This window comes from Anas acuta, chromosome 14, assembly GCF_963932015.1.
Source record: "Anas acuta chromosome 14, bAnaAcu1.1, whole genome shotgun sequence".
Taxonomy (NCBI): Eukaryota; Metazoa; Chordata; class Aves; order Anseriformes; family Anatidae; genus Anas; species Anas acuta.
In genome coordinates, this window is record NC_088992.1 from 14,431,712 (window position 1) to 14,449,713 (window position 18,002).

General features: G+C 37.1%; 1 protein-coding gene across 10 annotated transcripts in view; it reads right to left on the reverse strand.

Moving 5' to 3' along the window:
• The window catches only part of RANBP17 (RAN binding protein 17), a 159,957-nt gene that overhangs the window by 122,591 nt on the left and 19,364 nt on the right, over positions 1-18,002 (reverse strand). For 7 of the 10 annotated variants that reach the window (XR_011101293.1, XM_068697834.1, XM_068697835.1 and 4 more), the window contains 4 exons: positions 14,677-14,870; positions 10,497-10,602; positions 8,866-9,001; positions 1,526-1,714 (listed from right to left, as the gene is read on the reverse strand). Coding sequence is in view for 9 of the 10 variants with exons in the window: in XM_068697834.1 (XP_068553935.1) it covers positions 1,526-1,714; positions 8,866-9,001; positions 10,497-10,602; positions 14,677-14,870 (625 nt within the window). In the remaining variant the exon portion in view is untranslated. The remainder of the gene's footprint in view (positions 1-1,525; positions 1,715-8,865; positions 9,002-10,496; positions 10,603-14,676; positions 14,871-18,002) is intronic. The other 3 variants (XM_068697837.1, XM_068697838.1, XM_068697836.1) reach the window with 1 other exon arrangement.

Here is an 18,002-nt window from a genome sequence, read left to right on the forward strand (position 1 = left end):
CTGAATCGTTTAAATATTAGTTTACAAATATTGCTTATAGCTTAATAGCATCATAGATGTAACTTCACAAAGATATTGGCTCTAGACAGTAATTATATCCTCAGCCTAATGTTGCAGTTAATGGACATACACATTTCAATGATAATTGCGATGCCTGAACATGATAATGTGCCTTTATTAGCAGCTACAAAATAAAGCTCAGTTACAGCCAACTGCAGAACTCAACTGTGCTAATTATTTATTTTTAAGATTGCCTGATTTGTGTTACAAAATTATAAAATAAAAAAGCACAGCACTTTACTGAAACCAATCCTTTAATTGCAAGTATGTGATTAACTAATGACTACATAAAGGTTCATTCAGGTTGTAAGATGTCATGAGCAACGAGCTAAAAGCTAACAAGTTAGTAAGATAAATGCATAGGTAACCAAACAGCAAGAACACAGCAGTTAAAAAAAAAACAAACTTTAAGAATTTAAATATTTTAAATAGCATCAGAAAATGGAGGAGGAAGACTAGGAGTACATATATATTTTTTTTAATTTGGGAAAACAGAGAACATAACATTAAGATAACACGCAAACATAGAGGAGAAAGTGTAGTATAGTCCAAGAAGAAGAACATATTGACTCCTGCATAAAACAACCAAGTAAAAAGAAAATGACACAACTGAAGATATGTAAATAAAGAATACTTTACTACTTAACCGGATGAGGAAACTCAGAGTTTATGACTCTGCAAAGTCCTTAATATTTGTCTTTATGTCCTGATCGATTCTTTCCTAAACAGAATTTCAAAATTATAAATAAATTCAATGAAGCAATTCCTAAAAATAGTTAAACAATAGGGACAGTATATTGTGACTTAAAGTCTGCCAAGGCATTATAAACAAAAACTGTTGCATTAAAATGTCTTAGATTATGGTTTAGTCCTTTTTACTTTTTCTTATTTTTATTTTAATAAACAGAAGAGCAAATAATTAGGCAATAAGTATTTAAACAATCTTACAAAGTATGAGATTTCTTCAATGGAAATCCAATTATTTTTCACATGAAGCAAGGTTGTCAGAGCAAGACACAACCCAAAATAACTGTGCATTTTTATAAGCAATGAACCCATTAACCTAGCTGGTCCCATTTTTGGACAATTAAGTTGAAATATTAGTCCAGGAATATTGCTTGAAAGTTCTTTCCACTCACAAAGGACGTGGTCTGTGCAGAAAACTAATATTTTAGTTACTCAACTTTAAAGCTAACATTGTTTAGAAGAAAAGGTTTACAAAAATGTCATGAATAAAATTTCTTAGGTGGGATGTTTGTACCTGTTCTACACATTTTGAAAAATCCTGCAATATTCTGATCACCCACCACCATGCCATCTAGTTTGGTTCCTGTAGCAGCAGTTATGTTCTATTTCATTCTGCAAGGAGCACTACCTGAATTTGGAGGCTTTTATGACCAGCGCAATGTAGCATTTCCTTCACATCATTTATCTAAAAAAAAGAAAACAAACAAAAAATACCCACCATCCCTGTTGTGCCTGATAAAACCAACCACGTCCTACTTGTGACATTCTTGTCCTGCATATATAGCTTTACAGCTACATGCTGCCTCAAAAGAAAAAGGATTTTGCAGCAGATGTTGAAGTTTTTCATCAGTACCAGATAGATCCAAACTCCACTGAAGCCAATTCCCACTTGGCTTTCCTGTAGGACCTGCAAGGAGATTGGATCCAACACTAGAGGAAGAGGATCACGCTGCCCCACAAACAGCGGGGTAGCTGTGGAACAAGAACATGAGGTTTAGCCCAATGACATGAAAAACATCAGAGACAATACTTTTCTTCTGAAACAACCATTCTGTATTGTTCTTAAAATATGCCACAGAAATAAGTTGTACCCAATTCTCACTACAATGCTTCCTTAACAAACTCTAAATGTTAAACTTAAATGAGAGGCATTTCATGCAATCTGAAAAATATTCAGTTCAATTAAAAATAATTGATGCATGGTGAAATAATTCTTCCCAAAGCTGCTGTAAAATCTTCAAAAAATAAAGCTACTTAATAATTTTCATCTCCTACAGGCTAGAGAGAAGCATTATTGCATATTAAAAATTGGAGTGTGGTTTTCCCAGAGGTAAAAGAAAGTTATTAAAACAACCTATTTATTGTTGATATAACTATCCATTTGTGCTACACAAAAAGTAACAATTTCAGTACATTAAAAGAAAAGCTAATTAAGGCATAATTAGTATTTTCTATATTTTGATAATTAAGGGTTAGTTGGCTATTTCTTTTCAAATTCCTATTTGATGTACCCCAACAATGCCTTTAATGAGCAGCTAACACTATTGAATCCCTGATGGCTGAGGAGTTTAGTGACCACTACTACATTACTTTCATTTATCACTGCCTCTTTACCTATAAATTAAAGTAGCCCTGTAGCTATGTTGATCTACTTTATATCAATTTCTTCATCCATATCAGCTGAATATGTATGGCATTAACCTCATTTACTAGTTTGGAAAAGCTGAATTAAAATGAGATCTAATTTCTAGTGCACAGAACAATTTCAAAACTGCCTGCTAATTTCCACCACCTGTCAGTGTTGTGATCTTCACCTCATTGTAATGAAATAAAACAGTATATATATTTTACAGCTCAGAAGAGGATAATCATTCATAAGCGTTAAGATATCATTAATCATGAAGACACTAGGACCCAGAATCTTTTATGAGATGTACCACGATCCAACACCTTCACTTGCAAAGGTCCCCACTAAAATCAGTGGGATTCCTGCAGATCTCTGAGTCTTAGCATGTGCAGGGTGAAAGCAGTCAAAGCCTTCTAGCTATGTTTTTTTGGTTTTGGTTTATTTTTTTTCTTGTTCTTTGGTGGCATTTTCTTTTTTTTTTTTTTTTGGCTAGGTCATGCTTCTGTGGCTGCAGGCAATGTAATCAAATATACATATACTGAAGAAATAGCAAACTAACATAAGTCAACAGCATACACATTACACATTAGAAGACAAACCTCTGTTCAGAGCTTAGATGATACGTGGTTACACATGTTTTTTGCTTTCAGCTACTGCAAATAACATAGCAAGGAAATGATATTTTTCCTCTCCTCTAAACACACTGTAGTCTAAATTCTAAACCCTCCGGATATTTTTTTTTAATCATAATGCAGATCTACCTCGCATGTCAAGTCTATAATTTAAAAGCTTTAAAAACACATTCAGATGTGATCCTAAATGTTAATGCACTAACATATTTATACTAACCACATAAGCAAAAAAAAAAAAAAAAAAAGTACAGGATAGAGTAAGAAATTCCATTTGCATCCCCCATCCCCTTGAAAATCATGCTTCAGCTTGTATTCATAAAGGCTCCTTATGAAACATTAATCCACTTTCCTGTCCTTGTTTACTCTCACCTGCCCTAGTGCAAAAAACAGACCTGATTCCACAGATTGCTCATCTGATGCACCTGAAGATGACAACATCCACATCTCTTCATCTGTACATGGGGTTGTTTCCCAGAAGCAGAAGAGTCAGAACTATAACTCCTACTGTTCTGCCTTGGGTCCCTTTCACTTTTATTTAAGGCCGGAGCAAAGCAAATGCATGGCTTGCTGGAACACCCAGTGATCTTCACTTCTACAGGTAGCCCTCAAACTACTGACACCTGGTAGGTTAAAATTACCGCCAGAACACTCAAAACACAGTAGGGCTACTGTTTGATTAGAATGAGCAGAACAACAACAAAAAAATTGCTTTGTGGTGGAGCAAAAAAGTTACCTGAACACATTTTAATTTTAAACTATTTAAGGAAATACCAGTAAGTTATTTTTCACATACAAAACAAACCTCAAACTTGCAAGCTTTCCTATTCTGATTAGTATCATGGGTGAGATTTTCAACAAACTGCTTTGCTTATAAAAGCTGAAAAAACAACTTCAGCAGTCATCTGTAACCAGGCTCTGCTGAAGAGCACAGCTCAGTCTGAAACATTTGCTAGTACTAACGTTATTTTCACACCTTCCAGTTTTACCTCTACATTTCAGGAATGGCAACGGTGAACTAAAGGGATAAATCTAGTTAAATAGCGCCACATGCTGTAGAAAGCACACATGACAAGTGCAAAATTAAGGAAGATGAAATTCGTAAGTCTGTTAGAATGCAAGGTAAAAAACAGTGTGAGATGATCTACAGCTCTACACCCTAATTCTAAAGCTTATGTAATATTTATTATACAAATAATAAACAAATTTGTTATGTAGAATCGCTATAATAATCTAAACATTTTATTTTACTTTTTACCACCTGAAAGCATTCACACCAAACCTGAAGATGCAAAGGAACTAGCAGTAAGAACTTTATTTCTGTATGTATTTTTCAAGAGCATACTGCAAGAGCAACTCTTAAGTGTACCTTGAAAGAATTCTTCAACCAGAACAATCTTTGGAATAACGTTGTTATAAGCTGCACAGATCCCAAAAGCTGAACAGCACGCTGCTAGAAGTCATGACTCCTAGGCCCAGGACTCCAGATTATGCAGACTCCTTAGCATTAAACTAAACTTCAAGTTAAGAAATTTTAGTAATTATCTTCAATTTGAAGTGAAATGTTAACCAGCAAAACTTATCCATCAAGTTACACTTGGATCTACTCTTGGCAATGGCATGCTACCAGTTGGTCACAACACCAAATGTGAGCCCCAGTGCCATGACCCACCCCTCCCCAGGAGGGGGTTCCCACCAGATGCAGTTTCAACCACTCTAGGGAAGGTTATGGACCCCTCCCAGTGCCTGCCTCTCTTGTTGGAAAAGGAGGCAGGCTCTCCATGTTCAGATACTGTAATACCTGTCACCCTTATTACTCATATTATTTCTTCATTCAGATAGACCATATGGAATTATCGGGAACATACTGGGCTAAAATAAAAACCTGACATAACAGAAAAAAATGCGTATCAGTGGTTGATCAACATAATGCACAATACACAGGACTTATTTTCCCCCTAAGCATGCTTTATTGGCTAAGCCACAGCACACTACCGCAGCCATTTATAATAGTCTTATCACAAAATGTGAGATTAGACCAAAGCAGGACTTCTCATTTATTCTGTTCTTCATGGAAGAATGAATTAAGTACACCTAGACTAAATCAGAAGTCCCCAAATCATCCTGGTAGCCTTCATCAACACCCTGCTACTGCTATAATTAAAAAGCTTTCCTGAAATCTTATTAAGCCTACTACCTCACCTTTCCCTTCAAGGACACTGAGAGCATCTATTCACCAGGATTCACCAGGATTTAGAAAACAACCCTTCATGTGTCCTTGACTTGTGTTCTACCCCAAAATTCTTTGCTAAAGGAAACCAAGGCAGCTGGTTCTATACAGATAAGAAGATAATATTTATATAACTTATTTCTGTTGTCATACTCTCCCAGTTGTCTACATTTTTATCAAAAGCACGGTGCCCACACCTGGACATGCTGCAGGTGAAGCCCCAGCAGAATCAAACAAAACTGAGTAAGAACCTCCAGCTCCTGACATAACATCCTACTACTACATCCACAAAGAGGTATTTTCTTCTGTGCAAAAGCAACACACACTGCTGAGTAACCCTGCCTGTAAAACACTCATCTCCACAGCATTATGTGAAATAATGATGCCTGGTCAGAGAGTTGCCACTGCTAGTCATAAGCCTAAATTTTCATTCCTAAGCATGGCATTTGATCAGCATTTTCAACTTTCAGGCTAGTTCTGCAGCTTACGAAGGTCCTTCTGAATCCCAATCCTGTCCTATGTGGTTATATTTCTTCCCAGCCTAGTGCCAGTTACAAATGTAAATAAATAATTGTACAGTTGTTCATGCGTTAACCATACCACAGAAGAAAAGAGTCATTCAAATTCATGTTTTCTTTAATTAGTAATGTGTTGGATGTCGGGAGGCAGATTTCAGTGCAGTATTACACAACTTACCCTAGTGGCTTACAGAGGCACGGTAATGACAAAGCTGCCACTGTTTTGTAGGTAACTACTAGAAGATGAAACTATAGTTTCAGTACAGCACAACAAAGTGCTTTTCCAGACAACTTATTTTCTACTACCCTGCCAGCATCTAAATCAGCAATATGCCACAAAAAGATCATCCTACATCAGCATTAAAACAAAATATATCTTGGTAGACAGACAGATATCAATAGTGCTATACAGTACCAAACAATCCTGTCTCGTATTTTAACATAAATATAATATATATATATTCATTCACTGCTCTATCTAATTCAAATGATGGTATCTTGATGTATTATTTTTGTATTGGAAATATAACGGTACCTAAAGTATATTACAATATTACAGAAGATATCTCCAAGGTTTTTCTATTCTTCCTTAGACAGCAAGCCCCAGTGGACTGTTTAGTAAAGTAGGCATTTACATGTATTTACCTAGCCAATTTTCCTTCTATAATGAGTTTGCTTTTATAATATGCACACATTTAAAAATTAGTTAATTAATGAACAAAATTAATATATTTATATGACTTGTTCTACAATTTCATTCAACCTTCTGTAACCATTGTGTGCTTTTCTGTATGCAAGCATATGATCAAATAGAGAAATACCTCTAAAAATTATTTTAACATGGCTGAAGCAAGCAAAATTTCCATTATCCATTCTGTAAATAAAGACATTCAAGCAATCCCGAATATTTATATAAATGTGCATTAACTTAGTCGTTTGATATACGTCTAATTTTTCTGCTTCCAAGTGTGAGCCTTTTTATTGCATATTTGTAGATACCTGCCAGCAAGACAGAGTATCAGAGGATTTACAACTGTGAGGGTAGAATGCCATCTGCTGCTACACTTGCTGTTACAGCAGGATAAAACCAGAAGAATCATCATACAAGTGCTGCCTTCTGTTGCTTTCTTAGCCATAAAATATATACAAACGTTTTGTTATACTAAAAATTAAACAAAAAACCCACAATATTTACAGTTTTTGTTGTATGATCAGTTAAAAATCATGGGATGGGAACCACAGGATTCTATGAATGCAAATGAGCGGCTGTTTTATCAGACCTACTAGAGCAAACCAAAGAAAAAGAAAGTGTAATTTGACTGCACAATAAATTATGCTGGTAGACATTGTAATCAAACTACAAAAAAAACCCAAAACATTTTGAAAATGCATTTGTATGAACTAAGCAGTTGCTAGACTGGATCTATTTAGAAACACCCCTTGAACTGTTATGCATCTTTGCGAATTTTTTACTTTCCCAGGCTGGTCATATTCAAGACGTAAGTCGTAACCAAAGGCAGAAAACAGAACATTGCCAGTTTGATTCATGTCCACTTATGGAATGGGGGAAAAAACAACAGAACTACCACCAAAAAAATGTTTTCTTGAATTCAACCTTGTTTTCTCCCATGTCAGGAAGGGTTCATTCTTTCTGATCTAAGTGCTCGTCTGTAAATCAGATGGAAACATTAGCTAGCATTTTACTCAATTATTTTCTCAGCATTTAACTTAGTAATTACTCAGCATTTAACCTTCCTCACACAATGCAGTCACAGAGGCGGTCTTGCGGTCATTCAAAACACATAAATTCCTATGTCCAGAACTCTGGTGCAGCTGGCAAACAATCAACTATTGTTTTTTTTTTTTTTTTCCTCTTGAGAAGGGAGCTCCAGGTGTGCAATGCTTCACCCACACTCCAATTCTTCTTCCAGCCTTGCCTAATGAAGGATGTGATGCCTAGGTATTCAATCTCCTCTAACACTCTGTTGCAGCATGCTATACATTGACTTCACTTCTCCACACAGTTAGCATCCCAGTCAGTCAGACTACAAAAAGATGAAATCAAAACCCTCAAAACCGATCAAAGCTGGACAGAAAGACAAAATCATCTGGGAATTAGAGATGAGAATAACAACTACTTTGACTCTGAATTGCCATCAGTAGGAGTTTTCCTAGTGAAAATAGCAGGAGCATGAGTACATTTGCACTCCGTACCTTCTGTTACTTAGCATTACAACACTGCACCATATTTAAAAATAACAAATCAGCTCTGACAATCGAAAGAACACATTGCTTTTATGAAAAAGTAATTCCATATAGTGCAAAACTTTATTTTTAATTTTAAGTGAGAAACCATTCAATAAAGTTAAAGTACAGTTCAAACCTGAAGGAATAAAAGAATCCTTGAGATCGGGACTGTAGTACAGAAGTAAAAACAGATCTCAGTCACTGTCACAATTCTTGCTAAAGATTTGCTTGGGGCTCCAACCCAATTCTCTCGGTTTTTCTCAAGATCAATTGATCTCATCTTACTGACATTCTCTTTATAACATCTATATTATGACTGTCCCCTACAGTTAAGGTGAATTAACTGCTGCTTCTTCAAAAATGCATCTTACTTTTTCCTCTTCCCTATTTAAAATGCAGAAAAGCCAAGTAATGAGAGAAATACAGTGGAAACCACATAAATGAGTAACTGTCAAAAGAACAGAACTATTAAAAGAATAAATCTTGTGTACCCAGCTGTGAAATATAACACAATATAGCAGAACCCAGCTAAATGTTTGAAATAAAAAATTGAAATGCAAAGTAACCTAAAATTGTTTAATGAACATAGCTGTTAAAATATTAACTCTTTGCATGCTGAAACTCAAGAGCATACATGATAAGGCAGCTTGCTCAGATGAGCTTCACACCAGTAAGTTACCTACCTATCCACCTGTCCAATCAACCACCAGCTAAGCTTCACAGTTTATAAATGCAAGATATATTGGCAGGTCCATTGCTGCACAGGCTTTTCTGTTTCAATTTGCATGGTTTACAGTAAATGTTTACCTTTGAGGTGTGCTGAAGCTGGTCCCCCACATAGGTTTTGCGAAACTGATCCAAGAACCACAGAATTGCCAGTTCTACTTTTTCATTACTAGACTGTGGTAACTGGGCATCCATCAAAGATATGAGCTGAAAAACTCTTTAATGACAGAAAAAAGACATTTTCAGGAAAACTCTCACGTTAAATGATATTGTAACAGCTAATTTCTTCAGGAACCCATCACCCATTTTTTGTTTGCCTAAGTATCTTCTAGGATTGTGTTCTGTTTAGATGCTAATTATGCTAATTGACCACTATTAAATATAAACATAACCATAATGCTTTTCTAATTACTTTGTCACTTAAATTTTCTCAGATGCATATGTTATTCTGTGGAGAGTTTGTAAAATATTTAATTTCTTAGAGCATTAATTCCACACTGAAAGAAAAATATTGAGAAGCACAGGTCACAAACTGCAAATGCTAGACAAGAGTTGTTCAAGTTCCCTGGAAGCTGAAACTATTGTATTTAGAAATACATTTATACATGCAGTATGTAACACACTGTCTGCATCATTTCTTTCTACTTCTGTCTCTCTTAAAACATCAGAACAAACACGTATTTTCTGATCGAAATCCTTACACAGTACATGTCTTCTTACTAGGACTGATTTCAAAGAATTGACTTCAGCTTTTATCAGCTAAGAGTATTTCAGCTTTTTTAATTTATTTTTTTTAAGTCATAAAATTATTCTCACCTTTTCCCAATGCTGAAATACATAGTAACTCGATTAGAAGTCAACAGCTACTTCATCTCTAAGCCTGTATATTAAAACCTCTCACTATTAATAAAAACATAGTAGAAGACTGCTAACACCACACAGCCCCAGGGTAGATTAGGAAGGCAAGAAACAAAGGAGAAAATGTAAAGCTTTTTATCCAATTCTAAACTGTGTGCCCTTTTTCATGTGTTAGCTAGTGGGTGTAAATACCAGGATCAAAGATGCATGCCCTATTTCACATGCTCCTGGGCATAAACAAGGATTAAGGAAGTGTTTGGTACATTCTTGGTGTTTACCACAAAGAATATATCCAATTCACAGTAATCCCTAGCACACCCCTCACAGTAAAGTTTGCATGATGGGGAGGGACTACAGCACCCGTATTTTTTAAATCCAGAGCCTCATTTTTTATTCTGAATTCCAGTATTAAAGTTAGCCCAAGTTTTCAGTGGTTGACCAGCAGCAGGTTGACCAGAAGGAGTTTCTTTGCACTCCTTCACTTGCAAGACTCCTGATTAACATGAGGAAATAGTGCAGAAAATAATAAATAACCATACCTCACAATTAAATATTTAAATACGAGCATAGCACAAACATGAGAACAGTTAGCTACCCAGGCATATCTAAACACTGTTTATAGTAAGAGATGTATTTGCCTTTAAACCTCTTCCATTCTCTGAAGCATCATTTTGAAATGATGGCCTTAATGACTTCTTAATGACCCAGGATGATGACAGAGGAAAGATCAATGCAATTGGAATGGTCTCAGTCCACAGAAAGTCATACAGTCCCTGAACACCCACCATCCAAAAACTGGACAAAATATCAGCTGATACGGAAACATCAAAAAAAAAAAAAAAAGCAACACTTACCGACAGGACAATTCTCCATCCATGGCATCATGTTCATCAGTACTAGTGTATGTCAATCGTCCCCCCACAAAAGTACCCACAAAATAGACAAGCCACGCCAGACGCCCTAATGTTAAAAAGAAAAAAAGAACAGTTACTGATGTTAAGCCATTATGCTAGCACAATACGCTTCCATAAGGTATCAGCACTTTTATGAGGTATCAGACTGTGGAATGCTGTCAAGAAAATGGTTAAGTTTCTCCCTTCCACTGATTAAAAACCTATCCAGACAAATTAATTAACAAAAAAAATCTGAAGAGAACTGACAGATCAACTAGAACAGCCTGCTAAACTGGACACATTTATAAACAAAACACAAAGACCTAAGTCAAAATAGAAATTAAGCAAACCAGCCTGATAAAGATTAGACATGCAATTAATCCAGTATATTCACTTGCCTGCTACAAATTCACAGGATAGAACACTTTTATCTACAGTGGTGCAACAGCATTTGCTCATGGCATTAGGAACTGGTTGAGACTTTCTACAGTTTGCTTAGTTTCTTATTTCTATTTCAAATAAAGAATTTATTGTAATATTCAACTAATAATACCAATTTTGAAATTGAAAAACAGTTTGCACAAAAGACTTTTTTTCTGTTTTAAGTCAGACATATTCCTCAAGAAGAGAATCTGTAAACTACCATTAATTTTGGAAGTCTCAGTGGGCTGTTTCCTAAGTTTGAAAGACAGAGGTCATACATTTCAAGCTATGTCATCATTCCTTCTGATCTTGCAGATTATTTAGTTGTCAGTTTCCACTAAGGCACCAATGGATCCCAGCAGGGTACCTTAATGGTAGAGTACAACATAAGGATCATGTCTGTAAAGCTTAGCTCCTGCAAACTCAAGGAGTTATTTGTATTTCATGTATTTTGTACAGACTTTTAAATACTGAAATCTGGCTTTATAAAATATGGAACTCAAGTTTACAAACACTCAACTCAGAATTAGTTTGGCCTCTCTCTGCTAGACACTCACCACCCCACTGCAAACCTGGATTATTTTAATCTCTTTGGCACATTATGGTGTAATAACTTTCATCTTTGACCTACCACTACCTAATGGAGCCATGCAGATTCCAGCCTCAGATTTCTAAGCTGTGAATCCAATAAGTAATGGTATCCTCTCTCAGCAAAGATGCAGTGTTTCTCCTAAAGCAGTATCAAAACTAAGACTCAAATACCAACGTAGCATATAGACCTGCACAAACTTCACGATGCCCCTAAGGGCTCCTTCCTCAACACACGGAGACTACAGAACAGTAAAACCACTTTTAGACTCCACCTTCATTTGGCAAAAAGTACTTTGTAATAAATTCAATTGAAACTGAAAACAACAACAGTGAAGACAAGTGAAACAAAACAGCTTCCATGCAAGTTAAATCAAGTTACAAACAAGGGTTTGCAATAACTGGGAGATTTACATAAGCTAGATGTCTTACCCTCATCACTGGGATTATACCAAGTGATGACAGCATAACTTACAAGAGTGAAGCCAGTACACACAGATGAATAAAGTGTCTTCAGAACACAGTTTGAAGTTTAGCATAAAGAAAAGACTACAGATAAGCAAATGTGGTCACATTACAACTTTAAAACATTCTATTTTGAGTACTTCTATGCACATATGGGGACTGCTACATGCAGAGCATTTGCCAAAATCTTGGAGGTTTTATATCATGTTTCTTTCACATTCTCTGATAAACTACTCTCCATTCACATAACATTAAATGGTACTTAATTTCCTCAGGTTTTGCATTGCTTTATTTTGGAACTCCCCAGAAATGAGATAAAAATGAATGCTCTAAGTCATAAGCTCCTTAAATTAGGAACCATTAATAGTTCTGAGATGTTCCAGCACCGTTATGACCTGAATCTGGTTTATTCCATATAGTTACATATACTACAAAACTAAGACATTCTGTTTCTGTCACACGTATATAGTACTGTGTATTCTACACATGTAAATTCTGTAGGTAGGAAAAAAGCCACTACAAAACAAATATGGTATGATCAAATATAAACTAAATGATAATGAAGAACATGGAATAACATGCAGATGACTTCAAGACAAGTATTGGGAAGTACTGAGGTTTATCTTCAGTCTCAGTCATAGTTTAAAATATTTCCACACAAATAGGTATATAATGAGTTCTCAAGCAGAAAACACTGCAACAAGGAGCAAATATTGACTTTTGAGATGAGACTTCTAAACGAGGAAGACTTCTGAATATCTTCATACATCGTTGCTGTTCCATTTGCAAATAATAATAATCTGAAGGGGCAGCTGATACTGTCCTACAACAAACATATTTGCCTGTTAATATCAAGACCTTTGCTTCATCACCAACAGGACAACAGCTCCAAGAAAAACCTCATCAGACACACCACAGACCGCAGTACCAGCAACTGTTAATTTAGCACACAGAGACCAGCACCATCACTAGCTAAAGACTGAGGAGCTGAACTAAGAGAACACTTGGTACTCACATGAATTTAGCATTAAGAGCTGCCAAAGAATGGCCATTTGAAGATGGTATCAAAAAGCAACTATGAAGTGGTGCTGGCTAGTTTAAAGAACGGGACAATCACTTTGGCCAATAACTTTTTTTTTTTTTTTTATAAATAAAACCTGTCCTCTGTTTTACAAATTGCAGTAGCTCACGTGTAATTATATGATGATACTTGATGATGTTCTGAGGCATCACTGTTCCCTCCTCTCTTAGCACACTACCAATTAAAAGATGTAACTTCCTTCCCTCTTGTAGACTTTCACTATTTAAAATTTTCAATGCATTTGCTTTTGCAGCTACTTAGACAGAGGATGTCTTTTCTTTTAGAAAATAATTATTGCAGTAATAATCTGTAATTATGGTTTATAACAGCAATAATCCCAAAGAAATCAGTCATTACCATAGATCACAAGTAATCATTAACTACTGTTAATGACTAATTTCTTGGGGATTATTGTTTTAGTAAACCGTGACCACATCACTACCGATACCAAGAACAAGTCAGTATAATAAAATGGGATCTTAATATTATATTAACATATTTCGCAACATTAAAAGCCATTAAACATCTAAATTTAACCAAGTGTATCTAGGGGATGTAGCAGTTATCATTCATTATGAGCACAACTGTTTAGTTTGCAGCAAAGAAACAAAATTTAAACTGCGTCAAACGTTTTCTAATGCATAAAGGCAGAGTCTCCAGAGCTCTGCTACTGAGAGATTCCAACCAATTCCTTCCTTTTGCCCTCCCTTACTGGGTAACAGAGTATAAATTCAGACTGCAGCTAGTCAATAAAACCAGGTTATTCAGTGAAAGTTCTCCCACAAAGTTGTTAGGCACATGGAAGAAAGGGGCATACATAAAATCAGTTAAGTAGGAGGTTTTACATAAACTAGTGAAAAATTAGCTCCTACACAGAAGAAAATCTGTATATTCAGACTGTCAACAGAAGAACAGCAAAATAAATAACATTTAACAGCATGCAGAGAAACAGCTGTATTGTGCAGTAACCTGTCTCATCTTCTCAAAACAACACCACTTATCCATGTAAAGATGCCACAGCCATACAATAACTATATTAGGAAAGATCCAGTAGTTATAAAGACAATTTAAGTGACACACAGCACACCAAAATAGGCATGAAAAAATGTTAGAAGTACTACTTATTTTTACAACTTCCACTACAATAAAATACTCGAGTTTCTCAAAAATCAGAGCTATTTGAAGTAAATTAAGGGGATTTTAAGTAACTTTAGTATTCACAGAAGGATAAATGCAAAAAAGAACAGAAGTTAAGATCTTCAATTTCAAAAACTGTTCATCAAGTTGCAGCTGGTTCCCATGAGGCCACCTGGGGCACTAAAATGTTGATTTTCAGAAATTAAAAGTTTTTACAGCTCTCATGCCTACATTCTAAAGATGTAACAAGATATTAAACATATCGACTGCCAATACATCTATTTAACATAAAAACGGTGGAAATGTGGTGCAAGGTTACTTGGAACATGAATTTCTTGTTCCAGAAAAGATGTAGGGACATCTGCCACATGATTACTGCTGCTTCATACGCAAGGATATTTTTATTAGCACATAAAACACAGTCTAAAAATTAAATTAAATACTAACCTTCCTGGACTGTGATTTCTAATGGATTCCTACTAGAAGAGTGCAATAGTTTTTGGTAGTTTTGTGCATTTTGGTCAAACAACTGTACAAGAAGTGTACAGGTCTTTTCATATTCACACCTGCTAACTGTGCACAGTTGCTCCAGTTGTTGGAAAACTGTAGCTGTATCATCCAGTGGATCTTCTAAACCATCTCTGGAATAGAGACAAAAAGTAACCACTTAGCTACTATTTCTTGGAAGCTGATTCTTTGCTTTCCCATCCAGACCTTGCACCACTGTCAGCCAACTGCTGAACTACCTGTGAAAACCTTTGCAGCTTTTACACACAGCAGACAGACACAAGATCTCATTTGCTTTACATACACACCCATACACATCTACACCACAACAATTTCTTAACATATAGTTCAAAATGCAAAGAACTGCAAGGCAGAGAGGAGATGAAATTGGCAGCATAAACACGGAAAGGTAAGTCCTGAAGACCTGAGGTCTTCTGTGCCTGTCTGTGCCTAACAAGCAGCACATTTTTCAGAGGATGATGATGGGAAAGAATGAAATACATAGCAGAAATGGATTTTGCATATTCATCAAATTAAGCATAAGACCATGATACCAAAGCCAAGGAGCAAGCTTCAGTAAAGTTCCATGCAGCAGCTTTATTACAGGTTCTGCTGCAAGCAAGCTGTGATCCTACAGAATGCCTGGAACAAAAACACCAATAGTTCTTGCCCTAAGTGTACCTATACTCTTTACACAAATCACAGTAAGGAAGGTTTATTCATTAGAAAGTTACTCTTTTGTTGCATAGGGAATGAAAAAACTGTCGTCTTCAGAAATGCTCTACTGGATATAGATAAAGCATCTGGGACTGGCGCTGTTTAACTCCTTTGTTGGTGATGTGGACACTAAAATAGAGCGCACGCTCAGCACATTTGCCGATGACACCGAGCTGTGCAGTGTGGTCGGCACGCAGCAGGGAAGGGATGGCATCCAGAGGGACCTGGGCAGGCCTGAAAAGTGGGCCTGTGTGAACCTAATGGGGTTCAGCAAGGCCAAGTGCAAGGTCCTGCAGCTGGGCTGGGGCAAGCCCAAGCACAGACAACACAGGTTGGGTTGAAAATGGATTGAGAGCAGCCCCAAGAAGGACCTGGAGGTGTTGGTGGATGAGAAGCTCGACCTGAACCAGCAGTGTGAGCTTGCAGTCCAGAAAGCCCCCTGTACCTTGGGCTGCACCAAAAGCAGCGTGGCCAGCATGGCGAGGGAGGGGATTCTGCCCCTCTGCTCTCATGAGACCCCACCTGGAGCCCTGTGTTCAGCTCTGGGGCCCCAGCACAAGAAGGATGTGGATGTATTAGCATGAGCCCAGAGGAGGCCACGAAGATGATCCAGGGGTTGGAGCACCTCTCCTATGCAAACAGGCTGAGGGAGCTGGAGTTGTTCAGCCTGCAGAAAACAAGGCTCCAAGGAGACCTTACAGCTGCCTTCCAGTACCTAAGGGAGGACTCCAGGAAAGCTAGGGAGGGACTCCTTGTCAAGCAGTGTAACAACAGGACAAGGGTAACAGCTTTCACTAAACGATGGTAGAATTAGAAGAGATGTTAGGAAGAAATTCTTCACTCAGAGGGCAGTGAGGCACTGGAACAGGCTGCCCAGAGAAGCTGTGGGTTCCCCACCCCTGGAAGTGTTCAAGGCCAGGTTGGATGGGGCTTTGAGCAACCTGATTTCATTGGAGGTGTCCCTGCCTGTGGCAGGGGGGTTGGAACAAGATGATCTTTAAGGTCTCTTCAACCCAAACCATCCTATGATTCTTGGATCCCATCTTCATGTAAATGAATGTAAGTGTGACTTTGCAGGGTGAACACAGCACTCAAGAGAAAATCAGTCAAGCAGGCTGTGAAAATAAAAATCTACACTGTATCTTAAAAACAAACAGAAACAAACAAAAAAGCTGAAATCTCAATACTTAGGCAACACTTCAAAAGTATAAAGGCTGTGAAGTTAATGAACTCGCTGACCTTGCAATGTTACACATGAAGTTGGGAACTGCTTCTTTCCAATAAGATGTATCTTCTTGATATTAAAATATTAAATCATGAGGATGGAGGTATCTTTTCTCTGATTTAACACCCACCAGGATTATTCAGACTGGTCCCCTCTGCATACACATGGATTGATGTGCCCCAGTGCTAATACCCAAATGTTGAAAGATGGAAAACAGCTGAGATTCCTTCTCTGTCTTAAGGACCAGCTGGATGGCCCCTGAATGCAGGGTAATGTTATCAACCATAGTGGTGTGTACAGAAAACGGTCATTCCAAAAAACAGGACTTGTTCGGAAAGATACCAATTAATGTCCTTTGAGCAAAGAGAAGAAGTCTTGTGGAATCAACTGCCAGATGTCCTGTGTTTCTCAAGGATGGCCTAGACATTTGAGATTAAAGTGTACACTAACTATTACTGTCTACAGAAATATCACAACAGAGGATCTTCATCACAGAAGAGAGTATGACAATACTAGGAAGATACACGAATTACTTACAGCTGAGAATGGTTACACACTCACAGAACTATTAAGACTGTCTTACGAACGACACAAACTGGTCTAAGATCAGTACTCTCCTCATCTTTTTTCCTGATGGCTTTTTTCACAGATTAGAAAGTTTACTCCAGCAAAGAATGAAGTAACAAGAACATCCAGAAGAATCCCTTGTCAGTGCCAAACTGAAAGAAACTGAACTTTCAGTGCTGTTGAAGACAATAATGTATTTTCATGGAGCTGCTCGTGCAAGATGGTGCAATCCAGAAGCTCAGACCTGAGTGCTTCATGTCTGAAAGCTGATATGGAGCACACCACTCAGTAGGGGAGAAAGCTGAGCCAAAAAGTTTCACCCTGAGAATACATCACAGAAAAGCAGAACTGAGAAGATAACTTTAAAATGCCAAAGAAGTTTAGTCTGGTTGAGAAATGACCAGATAAAACTAACTGTACATACAATAAGTTGCTTGCTCTTCCATGTCCTAGCACTGGAACAATGGAATCTCACAATTTCAAACCATTAGGAAGTCAGCCTTTAACACAACTAGGGTGATAACCTCAGGCAAGTAACACCAACTCTAGCTTTGTCTCTAAGAAGTGAGATGACAGGTTACATGAATTGCAGACAGAAGAGTTTGGCTAAGCTGAGACAAAAGGATAACAATGGTGAAGCTAAATGTACTTCCCTCACACAAACAGAATAAATGACATCATCTCAGCAACTGAAAACTGAGAAGGCAAAGCAGATGTGGCTTGTTCTGCAGTCCTGCAGTCTGACACAATATCTCTC